General features: G+C 32.4%; 3 protein-coding genes across 6 annotated transcripts; all 3 read left to right on the top strand.

Moving 5' to 3' along the window:
• Positions 1-456: 456 nt before the first annotated feature.
• Positions 457-1,246, top strand: LOC146931621 (early nodulin-like protein 3). Its single transcript, XM_085703130.1, has 2 exons — positions 457-669; positions 782-1,246. The coding sequence occupies exons 1-2, from the start codon at positions 504-506 to the stop codon at positions 1,162-1,164; spliced, it is 549 nt and encodes a 182-aa protein (XP_085559256.1). The 5' UTR covers positions 457-503; the 3' UTR covers positions 1,165-1,246.
• Positions 1,247-7,348: 6,102 nt separating this feature from the next.
• Positions 7,349-8,505, top strand: LOC146931620 (uncharacterized). Of its 3 annotated transcripts, XR_015006771.1 has the most exons (3): positions 7,359-7,585; positions 7,768-8,196; positions 8,298-8,505. XR_015006771.1 is itself a non-coding variant. In XM_085703129.1 (2 exons), the coding sequence occupies exon 2, from the start codon at positions 7,769-7,771 to the stop codon at positions 8,042-8,044; it is 276 nt and encodes a 91-aa protein (XP_085559255.1). In that variant the 5' UTR covers positions 7,349-7,585; positions 7,752-7,768; the 3' UTR covers positions 8,045-8,505. The 3 variants fall into 3 exon arrangements, 2 of the variants coding, with proteins under 2 accessions (XP_085559255.1, XP_085559254.1); XM_085703129.1 differs by having other exon boundaries at positions 7,349-7,585; positions 7,752-8,505; XM_085703128.1 differs by having other exon boundaries at positions 7,768-8,505.
• Positions 8,506-12,602: 4,097 nt separating this feature from the next.
• LOC146931619 (wax ester synthase/diacylglycerol acyltransferase 7-like) lies at positions 12,603-17,760 on the top strand. 2 transcript variants are annotated; one of them, XM_085703127.1, is made up of 5 exons: positions 12,603-12,693; positions 14,239-14,811; positions 16,587-16,940; positions 17,030-17,167; positions 17,274-17,760. In XM_085703127.1, exons 2-5 carry the CDS (start codon positions 14,260-14,262, stop codon positions 17,433-17,435), a joined length of 1,206 nt encoding a protein of 401 aa, XP_085559253.1. In that variant the 5' UTR covers positions 12,603-12,693; positions 14,239-14,259; the 3' UTR covers positions 17,436-17,760. The 2 variants fall into 2 exon arrangements, with proteins under 2 accessions (XP_085559253.1, XP_085559251.1); XM_085703125.1 differs by lacking the exon at positions 12,603-12,693 and adding an exon at positions 13,912-14,145.
• Positions 17,761-19,197: the final 1,437 nt, after the last annotated feature.

Genomic DNA, 19,197 nt, shown 5'->3' with positions numbered 1-19,197 from the left:
AACATAGTGCATAATCATAGACTATTTTAAAATTTTGTTACATTAATTGACTATTGCACTCCCTCCGGTCACATTTATAAGCAAAAATGCACTTTTTAGGTTCATTGAATACATAATGTATTTGATCTATATATTGACCAAATACATTAAGCATTGAATGAATCTAAAAAGTGTTTTTTTGCTTATAAATGTGACCGGAGGGAGTATATATATATATATATATATATATATATATATATATATATATATATATAAACATAAAGTCTCATGCATGTTGCCACGTGTAAATGTAACAGTGGTAGAAAAATATGGCTTTGGAAACATATTCAGTGCATGATGCCACTGCCAGCTGCAATCATATTCTTACCACCCTGTATATGCATTTCCCATGCTCAACGGTTAACTAGTCTCTCTCTCTCTCTCTCTCAATCCCCACTATATATATTACTACTTCTCCATATCATTCTTCACATAACAATTCAGACTCTTGAGAGTGTTAGCAAATGGCTTCTTCTAGCATGTTTCTTGGTCTTTTGCTTTTGTTGACACCAATTTTGCTTGGAGCAAAGGAGTTTCATGTTGGTGGCAAAGATGGTTGGGTCGTGAATCCTTCTGAAGACTACAATGAATGGGCTCGAACACATAGGTTTCGAGTCAATGACACTCTCCGTGAGTCCAATTCATTATTAATCCTCAACATTACAATCATTTACGAGTTATTTATTATTATATACTCTTTTAATAACTTGTAACGTTGTTTTTATTTTCAAAAATGTTGCAGATTTCAAGTACGTTAAAGGGAATGATTCGGTTCTTGTGGTGAAGAAAGAAGACTATGATTCTTGCAACAACAACAATCCAAAACAAAAACTGGACAATGGTGATTCCAAGTTTAAGCTGAGCGACTCGGGTTTCTATTATTTCATCAGTGGCAATGTTGACAACTGCAAGCATGATGAAAAGATGATTGTTCAAGTCATGGCTGTTCGCCCTAATGTCACGGCTGTGCCACCATCTCAGCCACCGGCAAGTGCGCCAGCTCCTAATATTCCGTTGACCTATGTGGATACTCCGGCGCCGTCTCCGTCCAAAGCAAGTTCTGTTGGGGTTGTGGTTTGGGTGGTTTTGATGTTGTTTGCTGGCTATGCAGGGTTTGCTTATTAGTGTATTGCTATAAGCCTATGAGAATTGTAATTGGATCTGATGTGATGAGAATAAATTGTTTCGTGATTCATGATTTTTATGAGGGTTTGAATTTGTTTTTTTAATTTCTTTGTTGATAATTGTTCTTTAAATTTGTCGGAAGGTAAGTAAATTTCGTCTAAAGCAAGTTCTGTTGGGGTTGTTCTTTGTTGATAATTGTTCATTAATCGTTCTATTCGTAAATCGAACTTAGATTCTGATGAACAATCCGTCATTAGTGAAGTTTATTAATCATTTAAATTTAGTTATTGGTTATCCTTGTATTGGATTTAGAGAAAAAAAAATTATCGTAAAATTATCGATTGTGCATGAACCCCACTGCGCTATACATTGGTTACAAAGGATCAAAATATCAAATTTGATGTCATTGATTTCATCACATCCACAATATTATCTCTATCCAAACACTTTGTGCATCTTATTTACCTTTATCTTAATTGCAATTTGGAATGTCTATCGTAAGTGATATAATAATGTAGAGTCGTTGGATCAATATCCATATGGTGTAGTCGAGTCATGGATATTGATCTAAATACACTCTTGGTTTGTAAAAATGACAAAATCAAAATAATATCTCAGGGATGTTTATTTCACGCACTAAAAAATTATTCATAGAAACAACATATTTGAGAATATAAAGATGAGAGTTTGATTCCTAGTGATTTAAAGAAAAAAAAAAAACTGTTTGACACGCTCTTGAATATTACAGGAAAATTGAAAGTTATTTTCTTTTTAAAAAAAGGATACAAAATTTCATAGGAATCGATATTCTCATCTTTTAACTTGGAAATAATTTCACGGGAGTGTTAGAAGTTATGGAAAGTTATTTCATCCCCATGAACCTAGATGCACAGGAATAATGATTTCTCCCTAGGTATATTCATTTTCTACCCATGTATTCTCATGAATGTAAATCTTAAACTTAACACAAACACCCCCTTAACTTCTGATTTGCTCTCCACAACCCACTTTATCTCTCTCAATTAACTCTTTTTCACACCCTTGTACTTTAGTACTAATGAAGCGATATGATCTGAATATGAGATTGTACTTGCACTTGACATCCAACATAAATCAAGTGAACATATTATTTGATATACCTTTATATATTTTACTTTTTACACTCTATATGGAAGAGGTAAAAGTCGAAAGAAATATTATGAGAGAATTGAAAATACGTAAACTGAGACACAATTTGATAATCATATTATACATACGAAGTATCTGAATCATTTAGAAATGACTAATATTTGTCTAAATTTTTTTTTTGACTCATAATGTTTGTCTGTAATTGTTAGTGTCACTTGTATAGATGATTTTTTTTTGGCTAAAATATGGTTTTAGTCCCTGCAAATATGCCTCGTTTTGGTTTTAGTCCCTCGTAAAAAAAAATTTTGTTTTTGGTCCCTGCAAAATTTTCAGGGACTATTTTCAAAAACAAAAAATTTTGCAGGGACCTTTTTAAAAAACAAAATATTTTGCAAGGACCAAAAACTACAAAATGGGTTCAGTCATCATGTGCCACGTATGCAAATCATCACAAAAATGGGGTCAGGGACTATTTTAAAAAACAAAAAATTTTGCAGGGACAAAAAACAAATTTTTTTTTACCAGGGACTAAAACCAAAACGAGGCATATTTGTAGGGACTAAAACCATATTTTAGCCTTTTTTTTTTACTCATAATGTTTGACTAAAAATGGGTTTTGGCCCCACATGTAATTTCCTTTCCCGATAAAATTGTCTCGGAAATTGTACCCAAAAAAATTGTCTTGGAAATTGAGATGCATTAGAGACTATATTTTGTTTTTTTTTCTCTTGTTTCTATCCCATCTTTTTAACGCACTTTCTTCTCGTGTAATAATGTTTATGAATTTTTTTTAGATGCATCCCTCTCTCTCTCTCTCTCTCTCTCATTTGTGTAATGAAAAGGAGTGGCTAAAAATATTGTTGAATCGATCCACATCGAGCCGAACCAAAAATAACTAAACCTATTATGAAAGTTCACAAATCAAACCAATATTTTAAGCATAATTTACCAACTACAACTGAGTTACAAATAACTAAATCGAACTATTGGGAACATAACCAAAAACCTTAAAAAATTTAAAAAAATAAAATTGGAAACAAACATGAATAGTTGAATCCACAGAGATTTTTCGTTTTCTACTAGACAATTTGATCACTCCAAACAATTAGATTTTCTTGCATTTATTCAATTATGAAATGACAAATTCAAAATTCTTTAAATTTGAAATTTGTGGGGCACCCGTTACACTCGAATTTTAACCCATTATTTTCAGCGAAGAGCATTTTGAGTAACAAAGCACTTTGAAGGAAAAACATGTCAAGATAATCAGCAATCTCGATCTAAAGATTCAAATACTACAACTTCTACAAACTGCCACTAGTTCCAAGAGCAGCCATTATTCCCTTAAAGCGCCAAAGATTAAAATTCAAAAGAGAAGTTACAAAAGGAAGTTCCTGGAAGTTAAAGGACACATGGCACACATGCAACAATTTGTTAGTTTATTTTCCTGCGTATATAATGTAAACTTAAACTCCATGCAAGCGAGTTTATTTTTGTTCGACAAAACTACGCCTACTAGAAACAAATCCACTCTAACAAGATAATGTTCTTACTAGCAACGTTGAAAGAGCAATGTATGGAAATCGCCTAGATTAATAGAATTTTTTTTGTACTATATATTCTCTTTATCTTTTTCCCCTTTTATATGTTCAAAATCCTGCACATTTCTTTGATTCACAAATTAAGACGTGTTACACGTAGACCTGCCAACTAAGATATAACGATTTAACTTGTATCCTAGATTGCTCGTCGAATTCATTTGTTGTTGAGAAAATATTTTGAAATAACATGGCCTCCCCCCCCCCCCCCCCAAGTATGTTCACCTCACTCACTCATTCACTTACTTGCTACCAATATAATTGTCTTACTTTGACATAAGAGTATCTTTTGCAAGCTCCCCTCACTTGGAGATGGAGTGTACGACTAGCGTCGACAGATCAAATCACCAATTTAAAGACTGCACCTCATTGTTAGGAGGTACACCCAACTTGTGCATACAAGAACAGAAACCCATAAATATATATTCGACCTATTGTTTTTAATATCGGACTAAATCGAACCGAGAGGTTGGTTGAACTAATTCAATAGAGGTTGGTTTTAGGTTGGCAAAACATTGGAAATTGTTGTATAACAAAGAAGAAATTGGATGAACCGATTCAAATCGAAAAAATTAATTGGATGAACCTTTAAACCTAGGGGTATAACGATTCAACTTGGTTTGGTTTGCAATCAAAAACACGTCAAAACTGACCTAATCTACACTGGTTTGGTTTAATTTTAAGTGGTTTTTAAAAGTTAATCAAATCAAGATAAATCGATGATATAAGGTATAGTTTAGTTGATTGGTTCACCTGAAAATGTAATTAAAAAACAATTTTTTTAAATACTATAGGTAGAAAATGTGAAGTTCCAAAACATTATATGAATACTTAGTTGAACACACATAAAGATAGGAAAATGTTTTTAGCTTACTTGTTAGTAGTTATTTTATGAAATTTTAAGTTGAGATAACATAATTAAAGATGAAAAATGTGAATACCTATTTGAGCAACTTAAGTTATCTGTGACAATTATAACCTATTGAAATATTTAAATTCCAATAACAAAAAATAAACTTGTTATTTGTTATTTTTAGTCATTTCGTTCTACTTATTTAAGTACGGGTTCAAGTCACGGAAACAACCTCTTATATAAAAAACAAGGTAAGACTGCATGCAATATACAAAATATTGAGACCCCTTCCTGGACCCTGCTTATGCGGGAGCTTTAGTGCATCAAGTTGATTTTTTGTTTCTTTTCTACATATTGCTTTTATTTGAGTAATGATGTTTGATCGTACCTGATCAGAAGGAGACTGCCGGTGCTTTGAATGCGGTGGTTGTGACGGTGGTGGAATGCGTCAGGATGCTTCTTGGAGCGGATGGGGGGTGTGTACCTACAGGCACTCCGACGCTCAAGTCAGTAGAGATCAGAGAGTGAGGGTTTTAGAAGGAGATAGAGTTCTACCTTGGGGACTGCGGTGAGTCCCCTATTTATAGAGGTGGAGGGCTGCAGAGCCGTTAAGGAGGCACACCTGGCTCTGGCGGTTACGAAATCGTGGGAAGTGTAACCGCCAGAGATTTTATTGCGGGAACGTGCACAACGTGCAAGAGAGACGTTGGGGTTCGTTTGAACCGGTCTCTTTGCTTCGTGCACCCCCTTCAGGCGAGGGGGTACGTTGTGAGCAATAATGCCAAACGTGGAGTTTGGGCTTTGAATGATATTGGGCCTAAGTAAATGAGTCAAGAATCTCTTTGGCCGGTCCAGAACAATGTTAGTAAAATGTTATGCAAATACTAAGTCACAGTGGACATAGTGATCTTACTAAACTAATGATTGAGTTCATCGGTTTATTGAATTTTGAAATTAAAAATCGAGACCAAACTAATCTAGTTCGATTTTGTTTATTTGATTCAACTTTTGATCTAAACCAAATTTTTTTTGATAAGTTTTGGTTCAATTTGGTTATTCTGATTCATTGGTTTTGTCTGAACTGTTAATATCCCAACCAAAACCAATGTTGGGTTTTAAAACCGTATCGTTCAAAGGGAAAAGAAATCAAATTACACGAGAGATTCTTTAAGTTTAATATTTATAACACATTGGTCTTTTACGTTATTTTAATATCAAATTGGTCCTTTAAGTAATATGTTGTCTTTCGTAAAAAGAAAAGAGTAATAAGGTGCTGTCTTTCGTAAAAAGTTGACTGCATCGTTACTTTTTCGTCATACCCTGTTAAAGATTGCATACATGACTGTTTACTGCTGATGTGGGAGCTCCAAATCATCAAATTATATTTTTTGATTAATTTTTATTAAAAATAAAAAATAATAAAACTTAATGTTTTTTATCCTCATTCATCTTCATCAATCTTCAATCATCATCTTAATCACATTCTTCAATTTCTTCAACATCTTCGTCATCACCATCTTCATTAATAAATGGAGCCTTAATAAACTGAAGCAAAAAAACCCATAAATCTTCAATCTCAAACCCAACACCTCAAATTTTTGGACCAGGTGTTCTATTTAAAACTGAGAGCAAACTAATGGTACAAACATAACATCCTAGTTTATTAATAGAACTGAGGACTGAGGTTGAGTAGGAATTTAATCTTATTTCTTAAAAACAAGTAGAATCATGAGGAGAAATCAGTGATGAGAGATATTAAAACAAAAACTTAGAAATTGAAACAAATTTACTTGCATATGGATATGCACCCCTATCCAATACTCCATAAATTTGAACAAAAATGAAAACTTTGATGATGGAATCGAAGAGGGTTATGATTTCCCGCGAGAGAGAAATGTGAATTCGAATTGAAAGTAACAATTGCTCTCTCTCTCTCTCTCTCTCTCTCTCTCTCTCTCTCTCTCTCACTACTTACAAGAATGAGTGAATACACTACTTTAATCGTATTAAAATTCTTTCTCTCTCTACTTACATGAATGAGTGAATACGCCACTTTAATTGTATTAAAAATGGTTCAATTTCATGACTTGAACAAGAGCAAAAATTAGGGTTCATAAAAATATGTAAAATCAAATTCTTAATTGGGGAATAGAAAATTGATAGAGGTGAAATGAAATTGAGAATTTGATTAAACAAATTCATAATCAATTGTGTAATTTAACTTGGGAATTCAATATTAGGTCAAACATAATGGGGAGAAAACACGTATCAACTTCTTCTTCTCGCTATTGTAGATGAAGATAAAATAATTATTAGCAAGAGAAAAATAAGGAAAAAGATGTAGAGAGATGATGAAGAAGATAATTTGTATAGTTTTTTATAATTAAAAGAAAGATACAATTTACTATTTGGATCCGTCACATCAGCAATGAAATTGTCATGGGAGAAGATTCTCCAATAAAAATTTCACGGAAGAGGATCCAAACCAGTGTAACGGTGTTACATCAAAAGGTTAGCGTCCCAAACAATTACAAACATAAAAAAACTAAATTGAAACAAAAATATAAATAAAAGGATAGATGTGTTACAAATATACCATTTGAAGGACCATGTAAAAAACAATAAAAATAAAGAAAGTCTCCATTTTTATCCCAAAATTTTATTTGATCTATTGTTTTGTTGAAGAAAATCCCTAATTCTTCTCGGTCCCGACCAGTTGCACACCGTTTTCTTTCTCACAAAACAGAGAGAATCTCTTCTTCTCTTTCATCACTTAACCCGCCGCCACCCCTCTCCGGTGGTCCTCCGTACACCGCCACACCCACGCAGTTCACCTGTCCAGGTTTGTCTCCTATTTCTTCACCTGTCCAGTTATTTTCTATGAAATTTGGAGCTGGATTACAAAGCTTAAATGCATTTTCTTATTAGGATAATGAAATTTGATTAATTTTAATTATTAAAAACCTATTAACTTGATGTATGCATTTTCAATTTCTGTTTAAACTAAGGTTTGGTGTGTTGCAGAATGGGAAAGGGTTTGATATGGGCGACGGCAGAGGATCTGCATAGGAATAGGAGTCGAGTTCTGTCGCTATATCGTCACATACTGCGAAGCTTGAATTCTCCTTCGTTGCCACTGACATTCGCTGCAAGACTGGCGAAGAAAGCTGAGGTACGTGCAATGTTTTGGGTGGGTTCTGATGAACGGTCTTTGCATAACATTGCTGACCTAATTGATACTGCTGAATACTCTCTATCTTTTCTCAAGAAAGGTCAATTTCCTCCTCGTCACATTACCTGATCAACACCTTCCATTTCCCTCGTCGCAATTTAGTATGAACTTAATGCAAATCATGATATTTTTTTGGTTGTTTATATGTAAGAAAAAGGCATACGGTATTCAAAATGGAACACAGCTTACATATATATCCTACGAGCCGAATCCAATGTAGAGTATGTTAAGCTTAAATTCTACCTTATTGTATGCTTATAATAAGAATGATTCCTAATTAGAATTTGAAATTAGGTTGTTTATGTGTTGTTTTGCTTTGTAGATAAATGAAAGTTTAACTTAAGGGTGTATTGTTCATAACTTGGTATGGCCGGACTTCCTGTCGAGGAAGAAGTCAGCTTCGAACCAATGTCAGCTTCATCCTTGTTGTAATGTTATGAACATGGCCTAGAATTCAAGGTTGGTGTTTTAGTTTGGGAACGATTTGTGATGTTTATTGAAGCTATTGACTCGGTGTATGTTTGGTTCCACTTATAGATCCGTCAAAATTGATTCCACACGTGTAGAACTAATTTTGGCATGTTTCCTCCAAAGTAGAACTGATTTTGGCTCCATAATTGATTCTACTTGAAGCTAGAAATTGTAGCTTTTGATTCTAAAATTGATTTTTACACAAATTTATTGTTCAACTCATTTTTAAATGAATGTATTTAAACATAAATCTATTTATGTTCAACTTGATTTTACCCAGAATCAATTTTACATAATCAATTAATTCAAAATCAATTCTTCTCACCACAAACCAATATTACACGGAATCAAACAAGGCCAAGTGTGATAGGGTCCAAGATTACATCTCCAATCTCCAAAGTAGATATAGATCAAATGCTTAGATCAATTAAGTTATGAATCCGCAATAAAAGAGGAGGTTATTATACCGACAATTTCCTTTTATTCTTGCTCTTTCAAAGTAGATATAGGTCAAATGCTTAGATCAGTTATGTTATGCATCAGCATTATAAGGGAGGTTGTTATACTGATATAAGAGGGTGTTCTTAGTACAGAAGAAAGTTTGGTTATTTTGGATTTTGTTTCATATATACAATGTCATGAAGATGACTCAAACTTTTATTGGGGGTTTCCTTTTAGAAATTTTCAAGAGGCAGATTAGATTCAGGAAAGGCTAGAAGACTGAATAGCAATAACGTAGGACAAATATTTTTATGAATTCAGATGAGATAACATATTTCATTGTTTGGCCTTGGAACTGAGAGCCTATAGTAGTAATACACAAAATGCAAATACAATCAAAACTAATTGTCAAGAGTATTCTTGCTGTGAAGTATTGGGAGAAACCTGCCATTCTGGAATCAGGATACTGTCATGAAATTTCTTTTCCTTGTAGCCTGATCTCCAACTTAGGTCAGTATGGGATTGGGAATGCTATTGTTTGATAATGCTATGCTGTCTTATTGTTCATTGTTTTGTGGCTTGTCCCCTTTGGATTTAAATTGATCAACTGTCTTTTTCCAAGTCTTAAAGCTGATGCCAATGTGAACTATTTATTTGATACAGTAATTAGTGTTATTTCCAGTTCACCAAAAATAAGCAAGGCATGTTTTTGATAAGCATGCATTGTTTGGTTCCTTCATATGTTAAAATTATGCAATACATAGTAAATCAGAATATAAGCAGTATGTTTGGATCAGTAAAACCAAATTCTGTGCTTTAGATTTTCTGGAGTACTTGTGATACTTATATTTCTAGAGAGAAGAATCAAAGTAGTAACGGGGAATCTTAAAATTTGGATTGTGTCTTACTCAATCCTACAAAACCGACTTGATAGGCGAATAGCGTGACTCTCTATAAACTCTTTTTTGGACTTGTATTTTTTCAATGTAAAACTTGAATTTTTTTTCCTCATGCATCTCCTCACGCTCAACTCAATACTATTGGACTTGGTGCGTGAGTAATTTAGTGGGCGATCTAAATGGATAGACTCTGATGTCGTATGCAGTTTTTATTCTGTATCTAACTCCTGTTTACTAAGTGGACTTGACTTGGAACAAAGGTAAATTAAAAGTTATATGCTCTAACTTTACATAGTGAATATAGGGTTTTCTGGTACATGGAGATTTGTCAATACATGGAGATAAATGTCACCAACTTGGCAACATCCCACCTTGTGACACTTCAATATATCAATACATGGTGATAAATGTCACCAACATTTCGTATATAATAGAACTTATAGGTTACCACAGAACTAAGCGACTGAGTATCAAATCAGCCATTTGTTGTTATTTTCATTCATCTAAGCGACTGAGCCTAATCCTACATAACGATAATGTTTGTAGTAATATTGACGCATGACCCCCCAACGAACCAAGGCATTATTGTCAAATGTTACATTAATTTTACTTCCAAGTTGCAAGTCTTTCGTTGAAAAGTAGTGACCTTCACTTGTTGATAATGAAGTTCTGATTCGAAAGCTGGACAAAAAAGTAGTTAAGAATAATTAATAACATAACAATGAGAGCTACCGATAGACATATGTGAGCTACCGAGTGATTTCCTAAGTTAGTTTGTCCCATGAAGAGTGGGAAAAATAATAATGGATTATACAACAACGAAGATAAATCTCCGAAAGGTTAGGAGAATGCTAATGAGTATCATTGAGACATTGGTTAAAGTGTTAAAATTAAGGGAAATGTTAACAAGACCCTAAAATTAGTAAGTTTGCATTAAAAAGTGGTGTTGTTATTGCTAAGACAAATGTAAAAATTTATATTTTCAAGACAAAGTTTTTAATAATGGATTTCTTAACCATTATCCTTAGAATACTGATTAACAAGACTCGTAAGGCTAACATTCTCACTTCCGGTGATGTCTATCATAATGCAAAACTTCAAACACACTACGCTTTTTACAATAAAGCTCTAAACAACTTATCCTCTAAAAAAAAGCACTAAACAATTTTTTTTTTAGTTTTTATTTTTACAATAAAACTCTAAACAACTTATGCATTAGATTTATTATTATTTTTTTAGCAATGATATTAGTACATCTATTTATTGACAACTTTAATGACAACCTTGTTTTTTTTTTATTGGTTAAAAAAACAATGGAGAGAGAAAAAGGAAGACAGAGGATAAGAGCATCATATGAGTATGAGAGAGAAAGTTGTTTAAAAATTGTAACAAAATAGTTGTATAAATATCATTTCTCTATTTTTTGTGTGTAAAATCATCGTTCCAGACCCCGCTGCTCTCCCTAGTAAGACCAACACATGCCGCACGAAAACGATCCGTGCTAGTCCCATCAATATTGAGCTTGACCTGGTCCACCGGAGGAGGCTTCCCTTAATAATTGTGTAAAATAAATATCGTAAGATAGTTTTTTTATATAATCAAAGGCAAATATATTTTTTTTTTTAGCAAATGAAAGGCAAATATGTTGAGATAATTTTTTTTTTAATAATGAAAGGAAAATTTTGAGAGATGAAGGAAAATTGGAAAATTATGAAAGCGGGAGCGGGGGACTATGTAAAAAAATATGAAGAGAAAATTATCAATTATCATCATATTGGGTTCAGTATGATATACTTTTTTTTTTTGGGTTCAGTATGATATCAAATTTTTTTTTAGTATGATATCAATTTTTTTTTTGACACAAGTATGATATCAATTTTGATTAGTTGTGTTAATAAAAAATAAAAATAATTCATAAAAATTGATTTCAAATCATGATTTTTGAACTTGAGTTACTTACCTCCCGATCAAACTCTGGATTATTATGATCAATTTCCTTAAAAATAAGATGGTTGACAAAAAAAATATTTTTAATTAACATAAATTAAAATATTTCACAGTTTTACAATATTAAGAAGGTAAAATGATCTCCTCAAAAGAGAAGATAAAATGATACTTATTGGTAAGTAGAGGTATTGAATATGTTACCCGAAATTTACACACTCATAATGGGCATCGGCCACTTTCACTTTAGATCTAAATGATACGATTTCATCATATCAATTAGGGGAATTAGTCACTTTAGTTTAGTCCCTGAATGGGGAACGATTCGTCAATTTAGTCCCTGAATGCAGATAAATTGCAAAATAGTCCCTGAATGTAGACTTTGTTAGTCAATTTAGTCCCTGAATGCAGACTCCGTTAGTCAATTTAGTCCCTGGATGTAGAGTTCGTTAGTCACTTTAGTCCCTGAAATTGACCATGCAGGGACTGTTTTGCATATTATCTGCATTCAGGGACCAAATTGACAAATCGTTCCCCATTCAGGGACTAAAGTGACTAATTCCCCTATCAATTATGCAGGGATTTTATTTTATTTTTTATTATAAGAATTATTTAGGGATCTTAAAAACTCTTTTATAATTGAAATATTATTAGTGTGATTGTTGTGTTGATGATCTCTTAGAAATCGTGGTTGAACCTAACACAACTTTATAAAATCGGCTTGTGAGGTGAGATTATCCTCACTTATAACCATTTATTCAAGCCATCTCTCAACCGACGTGAGATCTTTAACACACCCCCTTGCGCCTAACACTATTGGACTTGGTTCATGAATATAAATGGTGGGTGGTCCGATAGCAGAAACCTGATAGCAGGTGACCCAAAGGATCATGGAGGAGGCTCTGACACAATCTTAAAAACCGTGGTTGGGCATATCACAACTCCACAAAATCGGTTTGTGAGGTGATGATTACCCCCATTTATAAATATTTATTCAGGCCATCTCTCAACCGTTGTGGGATCTTTAACATGATCATGTCCCAAGAAGAGGTGGGAGTGAGACCATGTAAACCAAATTATCTATTAAAAAATATCAATTTTTGGTGTATCTTTTTTTCTTCTTCTTTCATTTGAATTCTTTTATTTACAATTTTATCATTCTTTATCTAATTAAATAATTAATTTTATTTTTTAAATTTAAATCAAATCAAATATAATCTAATCATACTTTAAATAAACATAATAATAATAATAGTAAATGAAATAATTTCGTCCACAACTTCAAACTTAAAAAAAAAAACTTAAGTTTTACTATGATGAAAAAGAGTTATAATTTCTATCTAAAAAGGAGATAGATAGGTGCGTCATTGTTCGTTTCCACGCCAGTGAAAATATAATAGTGTGTTATGCTCTTTTTTTAAGTTTTAACCTATGAAGCTCGGATAGGTAGTTCGGATACGGGTACACGGATACATAAATTTTTTAAAATTAGGATATGATACAGGTAAGATATGTTAACAAAATATTTATACTAAAATTTATATACATGTAAAATACTTAAAAAACGTTGATTACTCTTCAATACTATAGAATCATAAAAGTCACAATTTACAAAAAAATAATACATGTGATCAAAATAAAAAATGTAAAGTTTTCATACAAATCATATTCTATTTTCATTCATATGTTAGGTTATCTCATCTCTCCCTGGTTATTTTCATCCACCAAAAACATAATTTCTAATTGGTTATCGAAAAACAATTATAGTGATTCACATCTTAAATTGAATCATATACATCTCCATTGAATTTTCACAGCACAGTCTCATTTTTTTTACACTTCATTTTTTTTAGGATACGTCTCTGTGAAGTATATTATAAGTATCTGTGTGTATCTGTCGAATATCTTATAAGTATCCGATAAAATATATATTTTAAATTAAAATAATTAATTCCGATACTCCGTGGGTACATATCCGAGAGTATCCGTGAATTATCGATATCCGATACGTATCCAAAACGAATACGTCTTCATTTTGGAGTATCCGGGCTTCATAGGTTTTAACCCATGAATCATGAATGTCACGCAAGATGTGAGGGTTCAAATTGTGCACCATCATTGATTACCAAGAAAGCTATTTCTTTCTTTCTATAAGTAGCCAGAGACAAGTTTTCATTCTTTATATAGTCAATTTAATATTAGTCTCTACTTTCTAACACGGTGCATAGTACTAAAATGGACACCTTTGAAGATGTGACAGAGCCAGTAAGTCCAAGTGGACAATTCTTCAATACACCACCCCTATGTTCATATGTTTTCGGATTTTTGGAATTAGAAATTCCAATGGACGACTCTCAAACTATGTATTTGTTCCAAAATTTCTTACCTATCAATCCACGCTTCTCCTCCATAATGGTACTTTATATGTGTTGTTTATTTTTTCTTACAAGTTTCATATAATAAATACTAACATGTACTTGTACATATATATGCTACATGTTTATATAGGTGAGAGACCAAGATGGCAAAATGAAGTGGAAAAAAGTAGAGGTGCAGCTTGAAGACCATATGAAGGTTCCAATATTCCCTAAAAGTGAATCAATTGAATTGTATGATCAATATTTTGATGATTATGTGTCAAAGATTATGATGGAAAGAACACCACAAGACAAACCACTTTGGGAAATGCATTTAATTAAATATCCAACAAGCAATGCTGAAGGAACTTTGATATTCAAACTTCACCATGCACTTGGTGATGGTTACTCTCTCATGGGTGCTCTTCTTTCTTGTCTACAAAGAGCTGATGACCCTTCTCTTCCTTTGTCTTTTCCTTCACGCAAACCATCACAATTGTTATCTCCCAAGAAAGGTTTTTTCAAGTGGTTCCCTTCAACCATATTCCCCCTTTTCAATTCCTTCACTGATTTTGGATGGAGCATAGCCAAAAGCTCAATGATTAAAGATGACGAAACACCTATATGGAATGGTGAGGAAGGAGTTGAGTCTCAGCCTTGTGTACTATCAAACCTATCATTCTCTCTTGATGAAATCAAAACGATCAAGTCTAAGCTTGGAGTGGTAATTAGACCCTCTATCGCAAATTTATATATGTTTACAATTCGCAAATTAGATCCTTTATCGCTGTAGTATGGTGCTGTAGTTGCATCGATCGTTAGTTTGAGAGAGATATTGTTTTTTTAGGAGGTGGGGAATCTAAGCTTAACCTATTAGAATATGTCTAGTCTTGCGGTTGAAGCCTAAGAGTGTATTTGATTTTTTTTAGAGAATTTTAGGCAATTCAAATGATTCAATTGAATTGTTTTCATTTCTAAATGTCTTCGCTTGGATAGAGTAAAAAAATTCCATTGTTAACATTTTGGCTACTTTTAGAAAAATTATTTTTTAGGGTCAAATTTAAAATTTTAAAAAATAAAGGGATCAATTTATATTTTTTTGAAAATTTTGGGGAGTGAATTTGTAATTTAAAAAGAATTAGGGGCCAATTTACAGTTTTAAAAAATTATAGGGGTCAATTTGAACATTTTGAAAAGTACGGGGACTACCTTGCAAAATTTGAAAAAGTAACAAGAAGGGAGAAATTTGGAATTCCTAACTTTTAGGTGTCATTTGAAATTCTCTAAATTTAATTTGGATAAAATACTTCATAAATTTTCATTATTTTGAAAATTCTTCAAAAAATCATCCAAATACTGAAATTGATCTAAAAGGATTTAAATTCCCTGCAAAAATTACATTACCTCAAAACATTCTTTCATCCAAACACACTCTAAGAAATTTCAAGGTCAAAATCATTCCGTTCAAAAACCAGTCCTCTCTATACCGAAGAGTGTGTTTGGATGATGTAATTGAGAAATTTTGAAGAATTTAGAATTCTAGGCAATTCAAATGATTTTTAAGCAATTCAAATGATTTTAAAATATTAAATTGCCTTCATTTCTAAATATTTTTGTTTGCATGGAGTAATAAAAAACTTCATTCTCATCATTTTTGGACAACTTTTAAAAATTTTAATTTTTTTAGGCCAAATTTGAAAATTGAAATTAGGGGTCAATTTACAAATTTCAAAAAATGTTGATGGGTTAATTTATAATTTTTGAAAGAGAAATGATATTTGTACAACTATTTTTTGACAACTTTGTGACAATTTTCTCTTTCATACTCACATTATGTTTTTACCTTCTCTCTTTTCTGTCAATACCTCCTTTTCTCTACAAATTCATGGTTGTCCCAAAAAGTTGTCATTAAAATTGTTGTTCAAATAACACAACTCTTTTTGAAAAGTTGAGGGGTAAATTTTTCAATTTCCAAAAAATAGGGGTCACTTTGCAATTTTTTGGAAATTTATTAGGGTCAATTTGAAAATTTTGGAAATGTAAGGACCTAAATGTAAAATTTGAAAATTTTGAAATTCTTAGCTTTTATGTGTCGTTTGAAATTTTCTAAATTTAACTTGAACAAAATACTTAATAAATTTACATTATTTTAAAAGTTCTTCAAATTATCATCCAAACAATTAAATTCATATTTGAATTTCGTCAAAACATTGCATTACCTTAAAACACTCTCCTATCCAAACACACTAACGGTTTGATGCAACCGAAATATTATACTACAAAACTCTCTCTCTAAATCTTATGGTATCTAAAGCTGCATCACCATATTGCAGCGGTAGAGGATCCAAGTTCATACATATTGCTGGGTCACCTTAATTATAACCAAATTCATACATTTTATTCGGTCACCTTAATTATAATTTTTCACTTGTGGTACTATATATGTTTGATCAAATTATTGTAAATTATTTGTATTTTTTTTTTTTTTTGGTACTGCAGACAATAAATGATGTGATCACTGGGGTAATTTTCTATGGGATTAGGCTATACATGCAAGAGATTGACAATAAGGCAAGAACATCAAATTCAACAGGATTGGTGTTGCTTAGTACCAGGAACATTGGAAGTTACCAATCAATCCAAGATATGACAAAGGCTGATTCAAAATCTCCTTGGGGGAACCATATTTCTTTCTTACATATACCAATCCCAAAGTTGTGCCAAGCCAGCCTATCTAACCCCTTAGAATTTGTCTGGAAAGCACAAAATATAATCAAGAGGAAGAGAAATGCTTTCACTGTTTTTCTTATTGAATGGCTCTTAGATATGGAGCTGAAATTAAGAGGACATGAGGTGGGTATATATCTAAATTACATCCCAAGTCTTTTGTTTATTTTTCATGTTTTTGAAATGCTTGAGCTTGCTATAAACATGTGTTGTAGGCAGTTGCTAAACATATCTATGGAACATTGAGAAATTCAAGTGTTGTCATATCCAATTTGATTGGGCCAGTGGAACCTATGGCTTTGGCAAACCATCCTGTGAAAGGCTTGTACTTTACAATGACAGGTGGACCTGAGGTAACCATCATCTTAACTCTCAAGTTGGATACCTTCTCTCATGTTACTATAACATCCTCTTAAAAAAAAATGTGTCACTATAACATGTTATCCTTTGTGGTTGCAGAGTATAAATATTGCAATTATGAGCTATACAAGAATATTAAGAATTACTTTGAAAACACAAAAAGAGTTTATTGATGAGAAGAAGTTCAAGTTGTGCATAGTAAGAGCCTTTGAGGTCATATCCAAGGCAGTAATGGAGATTTCCAACAAGAACAAAGATTAAATAAACTATCTATAAAGAAGCAGAAGGGCATGGGAGACTTTCAGTGTGAGTTTGAAGAGGAGTTTTATTATTGTCAAGTTTAGTTTCTGTTGGATTGAAAAGCTATGAATACTATGTGAGATGATAAATTATTTAGAAGAATAATGAGAATACGAATGAAAACTGTGTAATACTTTATCGAATAGAGAAGATGTAAAATACAAGATGCATTAACCTTCTATATATAGCGCGGATTATGCTAACAAACTACGGTTACTTGGCCAACAAGAAACCATGTGATCAAGTTATTTCTAACTACCTTATTAACTCAATCTTATTTAGCTTACTTGTTGCTTAAGTAACTAACAAACTAACTACTCATGATTTGAATTATACAACTAACAGTCTCAACAATAAGTAGAGAACCTACATTCTAATTTGTGTGTAACTCTATCAAAGTTTTCCAAACATATGAGATCCAATTCAACTAAATTTGTTTTTGTTAAAAACAATCAAGCATGTTTATAGTCCTTATAAAATGGTATAATTTCATTTTTCGTCTCTCTAAAAAAATTCCAACTTTTAGACCCTATGACGACAAATTTGGCAAGTGCAACAAACCGTCCAAGTAAGTTATCATCTTCACGAGGATTGTTGTTATCTACCAGGTAATTTACTAAACTTATATTTAAAAACAATAATTGAGGGGAGTTTGAGTGATTGTTTGGTTGCAATGAAAAGTAAATGGATTTTGATTCAAATTTTTAACGGAGATTATGATTCTTTTAGACCCTATCTTGAATTAATGCATGTCCTACAACAAATATGACCTAAGAATTATGTAAGCGATGGTCAACCTCGTGGGCCTAAGATTCTAAGCCCTCCAGATGTTGTATTGCTCCATACTGATTTGCCATGGACTTATACTTCTACATGTAATTGACTTCGAAATGTCTTGTTGCTACACAACTATTTAAGGGGCTTATAATTACACTGACATAGGAGACGTCATAACATCATATTGTTCTCAGGGTCGGGACTTACACTCTCACATGTGTCTTAGAACCTAACCATCATACTAAGAATCCCTAATTTCTTAACGATTCTTGAGCAAAATACATATATAATGATTTTGATCAAAGCAAGATGACAATATATAAACCCTAACCTAAGATCAATTCAAATTCTAAGATGCGTCAAATCCTAGTTCGAAAAGCATTAAGCATGGTATACGTGTAAATTAAATATAACTTGGATTATATTGAATAAATTAAATCATGCATTATAAAATTCTAACAAATAATAGAGGTTCATCTTAGAACCATATTCTTTTGGTGTTTAGCTTCTCATGGTAACTGAAGACATAATCAAAGAAAAACATAAACTTGAGAGCAATTGGAAGGAGGTTGGAAGACACTCCTCTTGATGCTTTGGTATCCTGCTGTTGCCTTTTGGGTGAAAATAGGCTCTTAAATATGTATTTTTCGCACTGATTTTGCATTGGGTTACTAGGCTTATATCCCTGTTCGAAATACCAAAAAAACAACAAAAATTTGTTCTTTCTCGCTAAATTTTTATTTATTTATTTATTTATTTTTTAAAAAAAGAAGTATGTTTATAAACCTTATAAAATGGCATAATTTTATTTTTTTCGTTTCTCCAAAAAAATTCAAACTTTTAGACCTGTGATGATAAATTTGGCAAGTGCACCAAACCGTTTCAATTGTATAGAAATCACCTGAACCTGTTGAGGTCATACTGATGCATTGATCAGCTAGCTTTG

Source organism: Medicago sativa, chromosome 4 (genome assembly GCF_051527215.1).
Source record: "Medicago sativa cultivar Bolivia chromosome 4, Bolivia_mono, whole genome shotgun sequence".
NCBI classification, from domain to species: domain Eukaryota; kingdom Viridiplantae; phylum Streptophyta; class Magnoliopsida; order Fabales; family Fabaceae; genus Medicago; species Medicago sativa.
Note: the sequence above shows the minus strand (reverse complement) of the source record. Positions and strands in the feature narration are given on the sequence as shown.

Bases quoted from the DNA above. Each gene is read 5' to 3' on its own strand.
- LOC146931621 (XM_085703130.1), top strand. From the start codon at position 504: ATGGCTTCTTCTAGCATGTTTCTTGGTCTTTTGCTTTTGTTGACACCA. The intron at 670-781 runs GTGAGTCCAATT...AAAATGTTGCAG, and splicing joins TCGAGTCAATGACACTCTCC to ATTTCAAGTACGTTAAAGGG.
- LOC146931619 (XM_085703125.1), top strand. From the start codon at position 13,966: ATGGACACCTTTGAAGATGTGACAGAGCCAGTAAGTCCAAGTGGACAA. The intron at 16,941-17,029 runs GTGGGTATATAT...CATGTGTTGTAG, and splicing joins TGAAATTAAGAGGACATGAG to GCAGTTGCTAAACATATCTA. The intron at 17,168-17,273 runs GTAACCATCATC...TTGTGGTTGCAG, and splicing joins CAATGACAGGTGGACCTGAG to AGTATAAATATTGCAATTAT.
- LOC146931620 (XM_085703129.1), top strand. From the start codon at position 7,769: ATGGGAAAGGGTTTGATATGGGCGACGGCAGAGGATCTGCATAGGAAT.